At 44.3% G+C, this 20,879-nt stretch overlaps 1 protein-coding gene across 3 annotated transcripts in view; it reads right to left on the reverse strand.

The window, feature by feature from the left end:
* Window positions 1–7,025: 7,025 nt before the first annotated feature.
* The window catches only part of HEG1 (heart development protein with EGF like domains 1), a 45,938-nt gene continuing 32,084 nt past the window's right edge, over window positions 7,026–20,879 (reverse strand). For 2 of the 3 annotated variants that reach the window (XM_015635080.3, XM_033515942.1), the window contains exons 13-21: window positions 20,041–20,135; window positions 19,176–19,234; window positions 18,554–18,714; window positions 16,680–16,814; window positions 12,109–12,151; window positions 11,976–12,013; window positions 11,381–11,468; window positions 9,801–9,975; window positions 7,026–8,274 (exon numbers count right to left, since the gene is read on the reverse strand). In XM_015635080.3, the coding sequence (XP_015490566.1) occupies window positions 8,125–8,274; window positions 9,801–9,975; window positions 11,381–11,468; window positions 11,976–12,013; window positions 12,109–12,151; window positions 16,680–16,814; window positions 18,554–18,714; window positions 19,176–19,234; window positions 20,041–20,135 (944 nt within the window). In that variant the 3' untranslated portion in view covers window positions 7,026–8,124. The remainder of the gene's footprint in view (window positions 8,275–9,800; window positions 9,976–11,380; window positions 11,469–11,975; window positions 12,014–12,108; window positions 12,152–16,679; window positions 16,815–18,553; window positions 18,715–19,175; window positions 19,235–20,040; window positions 20,136–20,879) is intronic. The other variant, XM_033515943.1, reaches the window with a different exon arrangement.

Genomic DNA, 20,879 nt, shown 5'->3' on the forward strand with positions numbered 1-20,879 from the left:
TAAAAGTTAAAAAAGCTTCAGAAATCTAAACTAAAGATTTGGCTATGATTACAGATTCACAAATAATCAGGGGAAGCAAATGCTCTTTAACTTCTTTTCAGGTGGTTCCCAAGGGTTTGAGGGCACGCACTATGGATGCATGCAGTGATCTCAGAGGCACTGGCATGCAAATCTCGAGTGGGCAGGGCTGTTAAATCATGGGCTTGTCCATAACCCCAAAGATCCTTAACTTAGTCCCACAGAAGTGTTGTGACCCATGTTTTCACACTTAGTTTCCTAAAATATACCAACCTCACACAGAAATAGAATGGCATGAAAGAGTTGTGAGTGATCTCTTACCATGGGGTGAGCTGCTCTTTGTGGATGTGTCTCTTTTTTCATGGCCACTGGGTGAGCCACATGGTGTGTTCAAACTGGCCACCTAACTTTTCATAGAACAGATCAATCTCACCTTAGTCCCATCTGATTGCTGTCACAGCTGTACTGCCCTGGAGCAACACAGGAAAAAATTGCCCCCAATGAACCTACCAGCATTGCTCCAGATGCTCTTCCACATCATGCCTCTTCTCAGCAGCCTGAGCTGGACTTGGTGCTCATCTGGATTCAAGGTGCCCTCCTCCTTCCTCTGAGGGACATTCTTCACTGTCCCTGGTGCTTGTTGCTGGGACAGGACTGATCTCATGGTGCTCAGGTCCAGCCCATCGCCCTTGAAAAGAGCCCTGCTGCCCCCTGAAGTTTTCCTCCCCTCCAACATGCACTCACACACATAAACACACAACTTCACCAGGTCCAGCAAAAAATAAACTGAGGGAAAATTGAAATTAGACCGAGTTGCTTGGTGCCACCAAGATAAATGTATCAGAACACAACTTGTATTCCAGCTGAGCAGAATTCTGTTTGGCACAACTAACAGAACATACCCATTTCCTCTTTGCTTTTCAATTTGGTTATTCAGTCTGGAAGCACCATCAGAAGAATAAAAGCAGTTTCTTTTCTATGCAGTTTCTTATTTTCTGGATTAGATGTAGAATAATAATTAAAACCACCTAAAAATTGCATATGTTTCCCTTTACAGGCAAAGCTAAAGACAATAAAAAAGCAGGAACTTAGTAATATTCATTGTTTTATTGTATCCTTTTATGATACTGACTAGAACGCCAGATTTAATAATATTGGATGCAGGTATAAAAATAATCCAATCCTTAAAAATTATATTTTGCTACTACAGTACTGTATAATTAGTGGAGGCTGAAAATATGATACAACTTTAAATAATACTGGTTTGGAAAACATCCTCAGAACCCCAGAGACTTGGAAGCAAACATTCAGAGAGGGAAGGAAGTGGAGCAATGTTAAGAACATAAAGCAGGTTTACATTCAGGTTGTAAAGAAGCACAAACAAACACTGAAAATTTATCTTTTGAAAGAGAGGTCACAAAATGTGAGCTTTACTACTGCAATTCTAAAAGCTGCTCAAATAAATCATTACGCTTTTATACACCAAGTTTCACCTTCCACTAGGAGAAAGTCCTGTAGAATTTAATGGGTTTAAAAGCAAATGACTGAGTTTAATAGAATTTCCTTTGAAAAAAGGAAGGTAGTAATTATTTATCCTGTTGGGTTTTTTTCTTTAAAGTAAACCCATCCTAGCAGATTTTATTGATGATTTTTACGTCCAGTGAATTCTATAGCCATATTCAAGAGAAGTGATCAGTGTTTATTGTATTCCACAGGACTTTTCCATCCAAGATTATGCAGACCTGGGGGCTGCCTGCTGCAGTCATTAACCCAAGTAAGACTCCCATCCCTTCTAGTATTTCATTTAAACAGAGACTGAGTGATTTAGCATTTAAATACCACTTTGGAGGAACATTGGGTGCCCTCTCTAGGTGTTCCCTCACAAGGAATTTATGCAACATAGGCTATACACAGATTGGAAGAGTTGTCAACCCACACATGACCTCACAGTACTGACACCAATTCTGCAAAATAAGTAAGCTTTTTTTATTTCTTTTTAAATTTTGGTACTGCTTACTCCTTTGTGAATTTCTCTCCTGATTTTCAATTTCAGCAGTTCAACAGAATGAAGAATTAAATGTACATTGAAAAGGTCTCAAACTCTTACAAGCATAGAGGACATACCCCTTCTGATACTAGGAGATCTTGCTTAATTTCTAAAGGGACAGGTAAGAGTGATCTGCAGAGCAGTTGATATGAGTCACAGCAGGAAGCATCTCTACATCCCAAGATACTACATGATGGGAATTAGGCTGTCTGAGCAGTAAAACAACTACACAAAATTCACATTCATTCTCTTCCCAGAAAGCTGTTTCATATCTTGAAACTGTTTTGTTCATTCTCACATAACAGAGGTCCTGCTGCAGTCATAAGTATGCTTTAAAAAATATAGACACAACAAGGAAATGCAGGAACAGTGTCACAGAAACAGGCACACAGAGCCATGGGAAAGCATGTACTACACACAGATGACCCTGGTGGTGGAATAATTCAGGCCTAAAAAAAACTTCTTTACAGTCTATGGGAGAGTTACCCCAGTCACTGAAATAGATGCTGGATTACATCCTTTGTGTGTAAAAAGGAAAAAACATTAGTCAGCATAGGAAGAGCATTTAACTAAAATGCATCTGTTCTTGTTAATTTAAGGAAAAAAGCTAAAGCTTACTATTAGGGAATGAAAATTCCAGCTGGATTTGGAATGGAAATGGCCATTGACCAGCATCAGAGACAAGCCCCAGGAAAGCAACTTGGCTTATCTGCAGCAGTGTCCAAACCCACTCTGTGCTCACTCAGGTCCCAGCAAACAACCTGTACAAACAATTGGCACAAACAATTCCACAATGATAAATTATGAAACCTTCCCTCTAACTGCAATTTATTGCTATTTTTAAAGCCTTTTACTGCCCTGTAGCCCTTCATAAGGCTGCTCACGAGTAGTAACTGAGTATGTGACTGTGCCAGTGGGTCTTACGGGAAATGTCGCAGGAGCAGTGAGATTTATCACTGCTATAAAACCTAACACTTCCAATGGGGAGGAAAAGGGCATCAACCTGGCCTACTTTTTCCACTTACAGTCCAGTTCAGTGCTGTGAGTGCATGAAGCTGCTTGTGAGGTTTCAATAGTATGAAAAATGGCCCTGATTTTCCCAGTGCAGCTGGAAGGACTGGCCAGGGCAAACAGCAGGGCACAGGAAGAGTCTACGTTCAAGATGTCTTTTGAAAGATTGCTCAAATCGGTGTTTGCTGATTAGTTCATGGAACTGCTTCTCCTATGCTGACTGCCAGGGTTTTCTTTGTGGGTTTGTCAGTATAATTGGCAGAGCACCATAGCATCAAACACGTGCCTCTCACAACTTTTCCTGTCAATCAAAAGAAGTAGCTTTTCTTTTTTCCAAATGTAATTAAAAATACATCCACACAATTTCCCATGGGTCTTTCTTGACTGCTCCCCTCACTTTCCACAGCAGCTAGAAGCAATAGCAGATTACTGAGCAGTGCTGGTGCAGATTTTCTTCCTTTCCCCACATCTGGCTGAACTACTTGCATTCTCCATATCAAAAACATGCCATTTCCCTCTTATCCTCTTGGATAGTGGAGAGTGATTCCCCTTGGTGAAAACATCCAGTGTGCTCAAAATTTTCAGTTTGGGGTAGTTAAAAGTAATCTAAAAGAGAGATGAGAAATAATCTGCATGCATTTAGACATCCTATGGGGAGTTAGGTTGTGAACAGAGAATCATCAGATTTTGAAAGTGGGCTTGAGGGCACATAGAGACCTTTCTTATACCCCAGAGGAGTAACAAGCCCCACTCCACTGCCAAAGGGTGCTTTGTTTATGGCAGACACAGAGAGGATCCTGCTGGCAGCTTTACACAGAGACAACCTGCACTGGAACAGGCCACATCCCTGCTGTGGCCGGGTCTGTACTGCTGGGGTGAGGCAGGGAACACTGGCAGTAAAATAACCCTCAGAAATTGTGACACAACACGGGGCACTGCACCCACCCCTTCTGTCCCTGGGAGCTGGGAGCGGGTGGTGCCTGGCTGCAGACAGAAGCACTGCAGCACAGGTTGCAGCACAGGTTGCAGCACAGGTTGCAGCACAGGTTGCAGCACAGGTTGCAGCACAGGTTGCAGCAGGGCTGGTGGAGACCCGGGGCCTGAATCACCCCAGGCTGCCTCTGTCACCTCCAGAAAGGCTTCCTGGAACACTGCAGGGGAAAGCACCTGCAGTCATCTGGGTGCTGACTCCTCCTGCTTAAACTCCTCTCTTGCCTGCTGGGCAGGGCCTCCTAGGACACCCAGAGAAGTTTTGGCAGGTCAGGAGAGACCTCCTCTTCCTCCTGTGGACTATTCATTGGAGTCTCTGGCTTTTTTTACCCAAGCTAAATAGAAGGTCAGGCTGGGATGGATAAATCCTCAAAAGAAATGCCCCAATGTTTACCTCCATTGGCAGAGAGAAAATTTCAGTACAAAAACACCCTGTTTCAGAAAATTACAAGCTTTGCAGTCCTCACTCAGAAAGTCCTGCTGGATTTACTGAGACTCTTTCTCTCCAGATACAATTTAAGAAGAATTTGATGACCATTAAGATATTAAAACTAATTACTTGCCAACTCTTGTGTGCTCTCATTATAAATAGTCCTATCTCGATTCCATTCAAATCACCTGGAATTTGCAATGTGCTGGGAGATACAGACCAGAAGTTTTGTTCACCTACTCTTTGTGCAAAAGAACTGATCTTCAATTGTGAGTTTGTATGTCATACTTTGTACTTGACACGTAGAAGTTCATCTCCTAGTCTTTGAACCAACCAAGCAATTAAACATCTTTGCTGATAAGAGTAGGTCTAAATGCTTCCCCATCTGAGGAAATGCTGGCACACGGTTAAATCACAGGATTCTCATCATTGCTGGGACATCTCCTTATCACTTTAGCTTTATCACTAAATCTGCTTTACTAAAAAGGGACAAACTCCAGTGCTTGTCTATTGCCTTTGGATTTAGAGTTAGCACAAATTGCATCTTCCTCTTTTATTTTGTAACAAAGACAAAACTCTACTCCATATCAGGGGAAAGGCAGTCCTTTCTGTCCTGGATAAAAACTATGATCAGCATGGCAGGGAGCAGCTAATTCTTGTGCATTACCTGTTATAATATTTTGGACACTGTAAGTAGAGCTTTCCTTAAACACAGTTCCTTAGGCAGCTGTAACTCCCATAAGCATCCATTCCTTTCCCCCTGCAGCTGAGATCAGCTGTGTACTACCAGCTGCAAGGCTGATTATGGATCAGACAGGCATGAAGTTGCATACATTGTCACCAAAAGTTCATGCAAGTGCCAAGGATACTGCCCTAGGCATCCATGAAGCTCTGTTTTTCTGCAGGTTCACACTGCTGCTTCTACACAGCAGACAAGACCTGAAGCGTAAAAAAGACTCTGTTTTTGTGTGTTATGGCTGGTGCACAGAGCTGTGCCTTCTAAAGCATGTCTGTGGCACCTTTCCTGTCTTGAAGTTTTAAGAAAATAGGAGCAACTCTGAGCAGGCACCAGAAACCTCTAAGCCAACACAGCTAATAATTGCCTGTTGCTATTTCACTTCCCTCTGGATACCTGTTACTGACCTTTGATAGGGAACACAACAGGCTTTGAAGAGCTGGGAAAGGATCTGGGAACTCACACCACCTGCAGGATCCAAGTACCTGCTCCCTGATGGAGAGCTCCTCATCCCCCAGGTTTGCCTCCAGTGAGCAGCCACACAACACACTGCATCCAAACTGCTGCCCTTACTTGGGGTTAGGCACTTTGGGGGATGTACCCCCTGGTCCGCAGTGCTTCAGTGAGCTGAGCTACCTACTGAACTTACTTGTAGGTACTGTTTCTTATAAAGCATGGTGGGGGAGACGGCAGTATCAGCCTATGTACACACAACAGGTATGGTGGGTCAGTGACTAAGGAACTGTGCTATTTGTTAGCCTCATACAAGCAGCCATCTGGATTTAAAAGCCCATACACATTCAAGAGGAGAAACTGCATCTAGACCTTGTATCTAAACAGGATTTGATGACTCAGATTAATAGTGCAGTAAAGTGATAAATATACCTCATTCTATTTAATTGTATTGCCTGCATGTAAGTCGGGGAAATCCCAAGCGGTAGGCTGTTGGAGAATAGAAACTAGCCCTTGAGGACTTGGGGTGTTGGTTGATGAGAAGCTCAACATGACCCATCAATGTGCTCTCAGAGCCCAGAAAGCCAATTGTGTCCTGGGGCAGCACCAGAAGCAGCGTGGGGACAGGATTCTCTCCCTCTGCTCTCCTGAGACCCAACCTGCAGTGCTGTGTTCAGGGTTCCTTAAGAAGAAAAGAGACCAGAGGAGGCCACAAAGGTGGTCAGAGGCTGGAGCACCTCTCCTATGAAGACAGTCTGAGAAAGTTCATCTGTTCAGCCTGGAGAGGAGTAGGTTCCAGAGAGACCTTAGAGCACCTTCCAGTACTAAAGGAGGCCTACAAGAAAGCTGGAGAGGGACTTTTCACACAGGCATGTAGGGATAGGACAAGGGGAAATGATTTTAAAGCAAAGAAGGTAGATTTAGATTAGTTATAAGAAAGAAATTCTCCATGACAAGAGTGGTGAGGCACTGAAACAGGGTGCCTAGGGAAGTTACCCCATCCTGCAAGTGTTCAAAGCCAGGCTGGATGGGGCTTTGAGCAACCTGGTGTAGTGGAAGTGTCCGTGCTTATGGCAGAGGAGTTGGAAAAAGATGATCTGTGAGATCCCTTCCAAGCCAACCCCAACAGGGTTCTGTGATTGGTAAGATCTCTTTCAACACTCGCTTTAGGTAAGAATACAGCCCATGAGTTTCAATCCGATCTTTGGTGAGAAATGCAGTAACTTACATTCCTCAGCTTCTGCTAATATTAATGAACACACCTGGGTGAGGAAACTTGCCTGGTCTGAATCACTCGAAACTAGGACGGAAGAAAGAAAAACACTTCAACATAAGTGATCTCTGCTATGTTAGGATTGCAAGCATCATGTTTTTCTCTTCCTTAAATGCAATTCACTGCAGTAAGCCCTCTTTTCCAATGCACTGAAAGCCTCCACAGCTCCTACAAATTCAAGGTGGACTGTGGAGATTTGAAAACATTTAAGTTCCTCTGCCCAGCCAAGGCAACAGAATAATTACTCCTTCACAGATTCCTTCACAGCATTCTGAATTCACAGCTCATCTTCTTCCCTGTGAGTAATTATTTAATATAGTATTGCTGTGTCTACAGGCATTTAAATTCTTGCAGGGAAACAGAGCTCCAAAGGATCCCATATGGAAGCACCATGATGGTGTGTAGTGGCATCGCTTCTGAACAACATTGGTTGACAAAACAACAACATTCCTTATATACAGAAGGTTTTCAAAGCATCACAGAGGAGCAACTGTGCCTTTTTTCTGTTAAAATTGCAGTGGCGTGACTAACCTTCCTGCACTCCTTGGAGACAATCAACCCACGAATTCAGCCAATACTGCCAGACACTGGGCTTTGACAATGACCCAGGAATCTGGAGAACTTTTAGCAGTAAGAAGGTGAGGGCCAGAAGACAAACCAGCTTCCCTGTCATGCACAAAGCACATGTCGTGGTCTAAAAGGGAGTGGACAAACTTGCCCAACCAAAAGCAGCTGCACAGTGAATCTTTGCATGAAGGCTGGCGAGGAAGACAAGCACAGTCAACAGTGAACAAGATCTGTAAACAAGACACTCCCTAGTGGTATTCAATGCAGAGTGCTGGGCACAGTTCATCTGCCTGTACTGATCCGTGCTTGCCCACGTAGCGCAAAGAGCGAAGAACGAATAAGGAGTACATGTGTTAGCTTCCCTCTGGGTCTTTTAGTGGTGTGCTTCTTGAGCCATTCCCTCCTCTTCCTCCTCCTCTCTGATGCTCAGCAACTGTGACCGTCCCTCAGGGCAGCAATGCTCAGCATGAAGTTCAAAGTCCTTCCTATTAAATGGGAAGAGTAAGATTGATGTGGCCTGAACTACCCAGGAGACAGCTTTACCTGGGGATTAAAGGCCACACAGCTGTGTCAATCTTCCACTCCCTCTCCACTTTCTGTTAAAAATAGTCTCTTCTTCTGGTTTCATCACTAATGAAGGATGGATTGTATTGTCCAGGGTAGATGCATGAATGTCGAGATCCAGGCAAACCAGTGTAGGGAGGATAAAGTCCATTTCTTTCCAGTTCAGGATTTCTCAGTCCAGTTGGCTGTATTAGCAAAAAAAAAAAAAAAAAAAATTAAATAAAAAGGGTCTTATTCTCACACTTCAATCCTCCCTCAGGCACAGCCTTACCACATCTAATTGCTGTTGGTTCAGTAGCTAGAGGGAACAATGTGATCTCTAATGATCTCTATAATCTAGAACAATTTTTGTTGTATTGCCTGAAGGGATCATTATGATGAAATCTAATTTCAACATCTGGCCAATGAACAGACTTGAGGTTTACCTGACTCTGCCAAGTGCAGGCTAAGTACACAGTCAATATTTAATTTAAACAACATCGTCCCAGAGCCATCCTTAAAGGAGACAGTTCTAGAAAAATCAAAATTACTCTCCTGCTTTGAATATTACCTGGGCACTTCTCTCCCCATTTACCACAGGTTCCTCCTCTCCCAACACAGGCCCTTGAATTACACATCAAATACAAAACGATCTGGCCTTCCTTTCTCTTCCCTTCTTGTAACTAAGTAAATCTCCTGGGGACACTTGGTGGAGGAACACTGATGTCTAAAATCAAGACTGTACAGTCATTTCACCCAGTGAATAACATGAAGCCTCTTGGTTTAATCTGTTACAGAGCAGATTCATGTAAAGCCCTCATCAGCTACTGCTTGTTAAAAAAGTTTCCCTTTCTAGTTCCCAGCATAACGAAGGTCTTTAAAAAAAATTAAGAAATGCATTTTCAAATATCTCATTCTTAGTAGAAGCATGAAAGAGGATTATTTGACTCCATGCTGTGCAACCCAGTCAATTTGCTTACTGAAAAACTTAAAATACAAGCCAGGAAAATAGTAATGCTCCCTGTTCTCTGCTCTGGAAAGCAAGGAGTCCAGAATGTGTGATTTGGGTGAAATCCTGTGACCTTCACTCTCATGAGTAACCCACACACACCTTAAGTACATTGCTGAAAATGAGTGACAGATGGTACAGCAGCACCACAGCTCTGGGTACAGCCATCAGCAGATGGTACCAGCCATGACATAACATCTTGTGCTTGTGCCTCTGTGCCCTACACAGCCTATTACTCCTTATTCCCTCAGAGCTGAAGGGATGCTCCTTATCTACCCAGGAGAAGGAAGGAATGGTGGAAAAGAGGGGTCCTCAGCAACCAGCATCTTCCTATTTTGGGGCAAAGTTTCCCAGACAGAGGTTTCAACCTTCTACTTCATCAGCGAGGGTGGACAGGAGAAAACTGCAAACAGGGAACCTTAGCAGTTTATCCAAAACTTTTAAGTGTCCTTCTCTACTCTATAATTGGGATTTTGATGCATTTTTACCAAAATATTCCTAGGCATTGCCTAAGCATTCTTCCTAATGACATCTCTTTGTGATATTCACCACAGGTGGTAGCTAGAGCCCATAGGACTCCTGATGCCTTACTGCCCATGGAAGACATTTACTTTGCCCTTCTACCTTGCAAAGGTAGAAAGGGATCTGCACTTCCAAAAATAAAGGAATATCTCTTTACTGTATGGGGCACAAAGGGTTAAAAGTTAAGCTATGGATAGATACCGAATAATACACATCTGTCATCTGCAACAGGTTCTTGGTGCTTCCATTCTCCTGCATCTCGATGGTCTCTCTGCCCCACTCCTGTGCCCGGGGATTCTTCGGATATTCAGCATAAGGTGACATCTGGAAATCCCCACTCTTGAAAATCAGTTTACTTATGTCATTTTTATTCTTCCTGTTTATAAAAGAATGAGGGAAAGTGAAAACTTACAACTTATCCTGCTATTGTGTATACACTTCTGACATGATCTCAGGAGAGATCATTACTTGATGCTACGAATCTTGGCTGGGAACAAAGATCACCTTAGATGGACTATAGTCCAATCATCTGCTCTGAAGCCAAGTCAGATATGAAATCATGCAACTCAGGGCATTATCTGGTGAGATTTGAAATCTCCAAAGTTACATGGAAACCTCCCTAAGCAACCTGTTCCACAACCTTACTGTTCCCTCGGTGAAAGAATTTTTCCCTACATTCAGTTTGAACCCCTCCTGCTCCAGCTTGTTCCAGCCATGCCCCTTGCCTTTTAAAAACATGTGTGTTCACCAAGGTCAATGAAAAAAATTTGAAAATTGAGGAAAAAAGTATAGGAGCCCCCATGCTATTAATTGTGCACTTGTAGGCCCTATGTTAATTCCTAAGAAGGAAGACCTGCAAGGAGCTGGCCTGAGTGACACCAAACGTCCCTCCAGGACTATAATATTGTATGAGAGGACTTCAGTTGACACTTCAGCTCAAAGCAGAGTATCCTTCAGGAAGTCATAAGCTGCCAGAGGCCAGAACTCATGAGATGATCAGTCCATCCCTGTGGAGATCTGCACTCAGGGCTACCTCACGTCCTGGCTGGGGTTTGCTGGCATCCCCCTGGCTCAAATGATGGGATTACAGGAGCACACACCACTGTGCTAACCAAACCACTGCCATGCCTATATTACTGACAAATCCAGCTGCCAGTATTCAACTGGATTCATCGCAGAGCTTGAAATCCTAGATTTGGGGACTGGAATGGTGGAGAGAAGGTGTTACTTCAAGGTATCCCTTTTCAGATTACATAAATGTCAAAAAGAGCTTCCTAGGTAAGCATGTCCTGTCCAAAGCCACCTGCTGGTATGGGAACAAGGTGTGTGTGAGTGTGAGTGTGTGAGAGGGAGAGACACACAGAGTGAGAGCACATGCAGGAGCTGTCCGTAATGGTAAATGAAAATGGCCTTAAATATACTCAAACACCACTTGAGCAAAGGCAAGTAACCTCTCCTGTTGCCTAAACTGCTCTTTTCTACTTAGCTCGAACTTCTGGAGTCTTCTTCCTGGCTTCAGAGCCTTACAGCTCTGCATGAGAAGAACTCCCCTGCCTCTCCATCCTTGGAGGACATGATATTCTGATGTACCTTTTAGAGATACCCAGTCCATTGTTTAGCATGGCTGCTGGGGAAAAAAGAAAATTAAAAATCCTCCAAATGAAAACACAATGTGATACTTCAGCATCTCTGATAAACCCACTTGCTTATGTTTTCACCTGTGTTTTGGTCCTTAGCTCTCCTATGTTTTAGTCCTTAAGGGGGCTGGCAGCGGTACGTACCGGCAGCAGGTGACAATCAGTGCAATGCCCATGAGCAGCAGCAATCCCCCTCCTGCAGCTGCAATCACCACCGTGATGAGCTGGTACGCTGCAGACGGGAGACAGAGGCTGAGAAACAGCAGTGTGGTTTTAAACCCTAAACAAATCCACAGTCCCCATGCAAAGGGATTAACTGTTTATTTCCCACCTTGCCCCCTCCCCACCCCGTAAGCAATATAGCCTTAAGTTTTCAAGTGAAATAGAAACAAGTTCTTGTTTCCTTAAGGAATAGATTCCCTTCACTGATAGATCAGGGTAACTCAGATGGATTAACCTTCAAATTCTTGCCTCAAGAGTGCCCACTTTATGTGCTATCCTGACAGACTACACAAAGAAAGGAGATTGCCTTTCCTTAGGAGATAACATTAAGTCAGCTTTGTCAAAGAAGGTCCACAAAATTACTTTCAACTTAAAATGAAGAAAAAAAAAAAAAAAAAAAGCACTAAAAAGTAGTGTGTACCTACTGCATTTTAGACACAGTCACTTGCAATTGCTAGTTTCAAATCTCCTATTTCTGACACTGTAGAAAATAAAAGGAATGAAATTTGGTACTCACGGTTTCCACAGTTGAATCCACCCAAGCCAAAGGGGCAGCTGGGAAGAGAGAACAACAGGGAGATTGAGCAGCTCGCTTGTGCCAACAGGTCACCAGAGCAAGGATGGCGGGGTAGGAGGAGGGCAGAACATACCTCACACAGGTCTCGTTTTCCAGCTTATATCCATCCTCACAGGCTGAAACCAGAGAGAAGGGCCGTGAGCACCGCGCAGTGGAGCCGGGAGGGATTTCCCAGCGCCGCTTCCCACGGCAGCCGCGCCTCCCGCACCCCCGGGCACACCCGAGCGCACACACGGCAGAGCTCCCGTGGGGGCTGCACGGCCCCTGCCTCGGGAAAAACACCGTGCACCTAAATCCTCCTCCCGCTGCCTTCGATGCGACCACTGCAGGGCTCCCAAGCCGAGCCAGTTTGGAGCCTGGCACAGGGAGGGCTGCTGGCAATGCAATTCCCAGCAGAGCTGCTTCCTGCCCAAATGAAAACTCACTGCACGCTTGTACTGCTTCACACAACACAGCAATGTTAAAAAGCTGCGAGTGCCTCCAGTTTTCAGTTCGAAAGCCCATTTAAACTCCGCTACTTTAGCATTGGTGCATGTTATCAATTACTTTTAAATGTTAGTACTGCAACAAGATGCTATGCAAACACAGGGTAACCTGAAGTGGTATGCCAAGGGTGTTGTTTTTTTTTCTCATGTCACCTTCTTTTCTGATCTTTCAAATTTGCAGCTAAATCATATTTTACTATACAGCAGAAATTTAATTTATTAGGTCTAAATAATCCAGAAAGCTGCTGTGTGAAAAATGTCGGTGAAAAACTGGAACCATCACTTCAAAATAAAATAATTTCCATGATTATGGACAGCTACCCTAAATTATCTGAGGAAATGATACTACCCTTCTGATGAACAGCAAAGGGGATGGGCACACACCTATAAGGTTTAAATTACTCATAAGATCACTGCTTTTCTCAGCAATAGCCCAGCAGAGCTCTGGCAGACCTGCTGCCTTTCACAGAGGCAGTGAAGGTGCTCACTCAAAGGCCTGGGCAGCAGTGACACAGACAGGGCCACTTTGGGCAGAGGGACAAGCCAGGGCCAGCACAGACTGAGCCCTTGGGGGTCTGCAAGACATCACCCGAGGGTCTGGAAAACCCCTGTAGCACATTCCACAGGGAATTGTTCAATGAAAACAAAAATGCTCATGGATTTCCCTTCCCCCAAACACTATTTGCTTAAAACTGTCACAAAATTTCCCTAAATTTAATTCCAGTTTCAAATCAAATAGTTGGACTGAAGCTACATTTTAGAGAAGCACCCAAGACTGATTTTAATATTTTCAGTGACAATCAACCACAGCACTGGGTCAGAAGCTCACAAACTTAATTTTCCTCAGCCATTAAAAACATTCACCTTCTTTCTGGTCTGAATTACCCCAGTGTCAAATTCCAGACTTTGGATGTTTACTTATTAGATTGGAAAAAGTTATATGATCAGATGTCTCCTTCTCACCACTAAATCACTCCTTTATTTTTAATAAAGCCAAGGCCACTGAGATCTTTGAGTCTCCCTAATTATTGCAGCTTTTCTCTGAACACTCACAGGCTCTCTTTGACCCTTTTGATTTCTAGTTCCCAGAAATAGGTATTGAAACCCAGGGATAACAAAATTTCCTATCTTCTGCCTACCTCCCATCCTCAGATTGTGTGGACACAGAAGAGTGCTGCACTCACATCACTTCTGTGGTCGTAGACACAGACTCACTGTAGGAACTGGCACCAGTGATATGGGATGGGGGAGGCTGATGTTCACAATCCCTGGTCTTGCACACCTTTCTTTGCCCTATGTAGCCCCACAATCCCTTCACCACCTCCCTCATTCCATTTATTTCTCCAGAGCTGGTGACAGGGAAGGTGGAGCTCATTACACAGCCCCACTGCTGCACCACACTGTGATGATTTTTGTACTAGCTATATTATTCTCCCTCAAAGATGATTTTTTTGAAGTAAAGGAAGAGACCAGAGGTTAAGTGTGAAAGAGTTAAGAGCCTCAGTCAACAAACAGCCAGGGCAAGGATAGCAAATCCCAAAGGATCCAAGCTGCTGTGTCCCCACATATCCCAGCCCCAGCCCCAGCCCAGCACCTGCATGTTGGGAAGGCCTGCAGGAGCAGGAAAACAGCTGCTGGAGCCCACCCTAAGCTCAGCCCTAGCCCAGTGATGTGTGTGAGGCACATGCACTTGAGCAGTTTCAAAGCTGGAGCTGTGCCACGGGCAGGAGCAGCCCTGGGACCTCGCTGGCACGCAGCTCTCAGGTCAGGAGCATATAGGAGCAGAAAAGAGGAAAAGCAAGATCCTGAATATGCATTTCTCTGTTTTACTTAAAAACTTGGTGCTTATGTATTTTCCTCTCCTCCCTGTGTCTTTTCCTGCCACTTTGCTTTCTCCTTTGGCATCTTTCCTGCTCCTTTGAACACATTCCCAGGAGAGCTCTCACTGCCATACTCACTTGGCAAGATTCCAAGTAGGGAACAGAGGACAGGCCAGAGTGTCAGGGGCCAAGCAAAGCTATTGAGCTGTGCTCTTCAACCCAGGGTTCCTCTGCCTTTGCCTTCCCAAAAGACACTCAGGGGTCTCTTTGGAAACCTGCTTTGCTGCTCTTTGCTTCACTCCAGAAACACTCTGTACTAGTAAAAATAGCATGCCCTTGAAAAGCTGGCACATTGGGTTTGTTGCTCTGTTACTGAAATAGCCCTGAAGATACTGAGGAGGTTGAAAATCAGCAGTGACCCAGAGACACTGAACAGCACAGCAAGAGGTGCCCTGGCCAACATGTGGGAGCTCCTGTGGCTCAGAGACTCAACCCTTCCCTGGCCCATGGCATGCTTTCCCAGGCATGTTCCTGAGGACAGATGCTACAAGGAGAACAAATCCTGTGGCTCAGGGCAGCCAATTCTCTCAACCTTCCCACGGGGGAGACCGGACAGGGCAGCACAATAGCCACTTCCCTCCTTGCAAATACTATAATTGGAGCTACTACACCACATTTTCACAGCCCACAATGAGGGTCGGATGCTCACGAGACCTCGGTTCCTGTTTAGGGACCAAAAGGGCAGAGATTTTCAAAGAGGCTGGTATATTGTATGCTATATTTATCAGCAAAATAGCCCTAAATATCAAAAGGAGGCCATAGCTTGGCTTTTGGAAAAGCCTTTAAAAATCCCAACCTCCTGGCTTGCCCAGATGGGCACAAGTGATAATGCAAACCTGGCATCTTGTCAGAGAGTGGCACCATGAAGTCAGTGCTGCCCTCATGCTTCTGCACCACAGCCTAAATCCAACATCAGCCCCATCCCTCAGACACTCTCAAGCTGATCAGCAAGGTGTCTCCTACTGACAGCAGTGAGATGAAGATGGAATTGAGATCTCACTGTTTACAGATAAGGTTCTTATATTTTCCAAAAGGAAGCAAACAAGGTTCATAAGTGTGGAGGTCTTCACATGTAGGAGGTCTTAGACCCCTTAGCCCTCTGCAACCATCACATCCAAGTGCCTCACAGCCTTTCAGGTATTTATCTTCACTGCTTGGCAAGAGACATGAACAAGACAAAAGAAGTAACTTTCCCTGGGCCTCCACTGTCCATGATGGAACAAGAATTGGGCAAAAACTTCCCGAGTTTCAACTCAGTTTCTCACTCACTACATAAGCCCCTCTCAGGTAGGTGGAGATGCTCAATATTTCCCAAAAGAAATCCTTCCTTCAACATACCAGATGAATGAGGGAGGGGAGGGGAGGAGGAAGGAAGGGGAGAGAGGACAGGGGACAGGGGAGAGCGAAGGTTTTGTCACAAAGGAGCCACAGAGAGAAGGAGAGGCAGGGCCATGACCTGGCATGCAGAGATGCCCATCTCTGAGCTGTCCCTCCCAGTGTCTGTAGCACACGTGTTATTTCCAGGCACATTTTTCTCACTCTCAGATTTGGAACCAACAAAACATCTCCTCCTGTTTCAAGAGCAACCCAGCAGGCAGTGCCAGAAGCAATATATTTCCACTACTGCAATTGTTATTGATATGTCATCAGAAAACTGCATTTCTTAAGAAGCCTTACAGCAACCACAAACTAGGGAATGGATATCCTGATCCTCCAGAAGTCATTTTGAATGCTTGCATGTAAAGACTTTGTTTAAAATGCAGCAAAACCAGATTTGTTGATCCTAGAAGTAGCTAAAAAATAATGCAATCTTTAAGCTTAAAATTTCTATTTGGAACCCAGCCGAAAAATAAATTCATAGTCACTTTCAGATACAATTTTTTAAAATACAGATGATGTATTAATATAAGCTTTTGAGTTTAAAGCACTTCCCCTGAGTTCACTGAGAGTTCAGACAAAATCAAAACAGGCAGACACACGTCATCTCTGCTGTGTGCCACTGAACTGGAGCCCAAAGCAGCCAGGCCCCTTTCTCCCTCTCCTCAATCACTGTGACACACAGCATGCTCCAGAAAGAGATAATATTATTCCTAGAGAGAGACTGTGTCTTCAGTGTCTGCTGAAAAGCCCCCTAACTAAATAAAAGAAACTTGAGCTGCTAATATTTATTCATAATATTGAGGGTTTTGCATGCACAGTATATATGCACACACTCATTTCCACTGGAACTAAAGCTTTGAGGAAAATTCAGGCAAAATACACCACATAAAGAACAATACCTCTGCAGGAGTGGTCCATCTTGTTGTATTTGAAGTACCCACTTTTGCACTGGCAGAGAGCAATTCCATCAAAGTCGGTGCATTCTGAAGTTTCCTTGTCACATTCAGGGTCTTTCTGTCTGCACAAGCTGCCAGCTGTTGGGAAGAGGTGGCCAACATCAGCATGGTTCTCCCTGAACCCACCTTTATGCACTTCTGCTTTACCTGGGCAGCCCATTCAGCTGATGTGCTGCTTTAATTTTTTTATTATTATTTTTTTTTTTGTAATATTTTTTCCATTAGGAGGGAATCAACATTACGCTATATCACTGTTTCTTGTGTATCTACCATCATTTGTACAGGCAGATAGAGGGGGTGAATAATAAATGTTTCAGTTCAGAAGCAGAAGGGGAAATGAAAAAGAGAAACCTGGTTTGGCTCAAGCTCAAACACATTCATCCCCTGACACAGTTCAACAAATCAAATTTTAAGTTTATATCAAGCAAAACATTTTGCTTAGACCAAACCAATTCTTTTCCATTTCAGTATTAAGCACTGGATTTTGTCATTTTTCAAACAAAATTTTTTTTACAAAAAATCTGTACTTTCATTTACATTACTTTGAAGCAGTGTTTTAATTCAGAAGGTCAGACTTGTAACAAAGAGCATTCATCAAAACTGTGGATGGAAATTGTGACATCAAATTTATATTGTTTACTGGGAAGTCAGACTAAATGGAATGAATAAATATTCGTGAAAAATATGATTTTATGGAAAATATGTCACTCATTTGGCAGTCTGCATTTATAAACCTCTCCTTGCTAGGGTTGTTGGTTTGTTTTTTTTTTAATCTGACATCTTTTCTTCTAGGTACTTACACGAGAATATAATTTATTTCTTACTCTGCTTATTTCAAATCAGGAGCTGACTTTACAGATGCACTGTATCAGAGGAAATAGGTAGGTATAATCGGAGCAGGTTTACCCAAATAATTTAAAGCAATCCATGGGCAGAGTATGGCTTTAAAATACAACACATTGCAATGAAAGCACACACTAAACTTCTCATCTGCATGCTTACTTTGCCAAAATGATACAGGGGATTTCCCAATAAACCCAGGCTAAGTGTTGCCAGCCTCCATCCCCCTTGAGGCCAAACCTTAAAGCCTTGAACCCCAAAGTCACATAATGCCATGTGCAGCAGTTTCCTTGCAGGAAACTCTTGCAGGGATCCTGAGGAACCTCTCACAGGTAAATCTCCTCTATCACTCCCTGAGGAAATGAGAACTGGGAGATGCCAGGGGACAGCATTGGAGTCCACCTGGAGAAGGTCACACACAACATGGGTGTCCTTCTCCACATCTTCCTTTGCTGTATCCACATTTCCCTTGGGCAGGCAGAGGATTCAGTACAGAAATCAAAAGGTCTTAATTGTGAACCATTTTACAACCTGCAACACTGAAACTGAGCAGGCAGGAGGGCAGAGCTCACCATGCAGCCTCCAGCAGCCCTAATTGAGTTCACTGGCAGGGTTTTGTCTCTTGGCTTTCACACCATTTCCCTGGCTCCTGGCAGTGTGTGTGAAATTAAGACTTACAGGTTTTTGATCTGGCTGGGCCCAGTGTCACATCCCAGAGATGAAAGGCAGCCCTACAATGTCTCTAATCCTGTGCTGCACAGTATTTTCACAGAGGCAGAATTCTCACACATGTGGCAAAGATAAGGCTTTGGTATCTGCATCCCTTTTGTGCTGGGAGGTTCTTAAGATGACTCCCATTTAAGTGAGATAAAAAGATTCAGATGGATTTTTCCAAATGACAGAAGGTTCTCCCCTTTCATAAAAGGAGCCAAATAAAACATCCCTTTCCTCTCCTGCCACAGTCCTTCCAGATTTACCTCTGTGGAGTGATTTCAGGCTGGAGATGAACTGACAGGCTTCAGTGGGGGATTTGCAAGCTCGAATGTAGCTTTTCACGCTGCCGATAACATCGAAGAAAGTCACGTTGGATGCTAAAGAGAACGTGGATTGCACTGAAACATGCACAAAATTTGCCTCCCTAACAAAAAACAAGACAAAACAAAACAGCCCTGAGTATCACAGGTCAGTCTGATGTCATCATTATCACCTTATACACGGGACTGCTATTAACACAAGAGATGCTTATCGCAGACACAGCACTACACACACACACTGCAAGAGCCACCCACTGCAACAGACCTTAAGACCAGGACTAATCAATACACAGAGAGGAGAATATGGAGCTGGAAGGGATGCTGGTAGCTCACTTTGGAACCAGCCATAAATCCCTCCTGGGCAGCCCATCCCCAAAGCTGCTCAGGTCAGGAGGAGAGTACTAGGTGAGCCTGGGCAGCTTGTCAGGCATTCCTCTCACCCTGTACCACTGCCAGCTGCATTGTATCAAGCCCAGCACTGACTCAAAATGGAGAGTGTGGATCTCAAGCTGAAGATCCCAAATGCTCAAGTTTCCCATTCTTCCTCTAGGAGCCTTAACCTTACCTGCTTGCCTTAACTGTGGAGTGGTGGTATCCTGGCAAGCCTGACAGCGATGCATTGAGCTGCAAGGAGGGAGAGAGCAGCTGTTAGTGCCCCAGGGGATGATGGAAGGAGGCAGCCCCATGGGATGTAGCAGGGGACAGTCCTTCTGGGTCAGTCACACCATCCCCTGTGTTTCCCAGAGATGCCTGCTGAGCCCAAGGGGGCTCTGAGCACCCCAGAAGTTCATCTGCTCTGTAAGAGAGATTCACTGCTCTGTTGCCAGTAAGAGGTGGACAAAGTCACCATTGCACAGCCTTGGACCAGAACTAAGCCCCAGGGATTTTGACATGAGCATCTGCCTGTGGCCCTGCTGTGTAATGACCACAAAGACCAGGGATGAGCCAGATGTCAGCAGGGAGAGAGCCCATGCAAGGCCGACCTCCAAGCAGCACCCTTGGAGATTGCAGATCTTCCCTGACCCTGGATCTGTGCAGTTGTTTGTGTTTACTCCCCAGCACAAGCTGTGCAGGCAGCATCACAGTGACTCCACCCAGCACCCCCTTCCTTTGGCAGCATCCCCCAGTCACCTGCTCCAAAGAGCTGGAATGAAGTGCACCCAGCCCAGGAACCACTAACAGGATGAACTTGTGCATGCAGTGAAATGGATAAGAACTGCACAGGGATGTACCCACCCCCAGCCCATGGGTCTTTTTGGACCTATTGATGCCACAGCCCATGGGGAAGCCAACAGCCTGTCCAGCACTGGCTCTCAGCTGACCAAGAGCCACATGGCTGCAACTGAATGGCTGGGAAATGTGACAGCCATTAGAGAAGTGAAGGGGACTTGTCCCATCAGCACTGCCAAAGCCCCAGCAAGGACACTCACCATCTCCAGAATCTCCTTCTCAATGTGGAAGAGCTCTGTGTACTTCCCATGGGTGATATTAAGTTTCAGGGGAACCTGGCCAATAAATACTCTCACTAAAAAGAAGAATAAGACAAGTTAGTTGGAACACATCTTTGTGCCATGCATAGATGTGCTTTCATCTGCTTTACATGAGGGGGCTGTTTGCATGGAAAATCCCTTTACAAGGCATACAGAAAATTTAGATCTGAGAGTCATTGCCCCAGTAAAGCAAAGCCACAGCCTTGGGTTTTTTTCACAAGGGTTGCTGCAATGTTCCCACAGTCCCAGTCAAATTCCAGAGCTCAGTGCTGCTGAACAGACAGCATTTCACTTCTGTGTTCATACATTTCATGCAGAAGCACAGACTAACTTAAATAGATCCAGAGATGGGTAAATTTAGTAAGAAGACAATGTCAGGTAGCAAAGCAATTTATGATAATTTGGGGTAAACATGTCAAATCTCTTACTCCTCCCTGCAATGGAAGGAAATCAAATCAGCAAGTCAAAAGAAAGCACTGTAGAAAGGACATTTTCACTTTTTAAACTGCTGGAGAGAATGAGCAATGACATTTGAAAAGAGGTCCAAAAGATGCATTTTTCTGTGCTTAGATTCATATTTGATTCACAGCAACAGAATGCAATAATCTGAATTGTCCAGACTTGCAGAGATAATACCCCTAAATCTTGTATTAAGTGTCATGAGATACTCAGTGGAAATGAGAACTCAGAACTCCAGCTTTATGTTCCACCAGAAAAACAAATACAGTTGCAGATAACATTATAAAGTCTCCAATTCTTTCCCATCCACTCAACCTATC

This window comes from Parus major, chromosome 7, assembly GCF_001522545.3.
Source record: "Parus major isolate Abel chromosome 7, Parus_major1.1, whole genome shotgun sequence".
Classification (NCBI taxonomy): Eukaryota; Metazoa; Chordata; class Aves; order Passeriformes; family Paridae; genus Parus; species Parus major.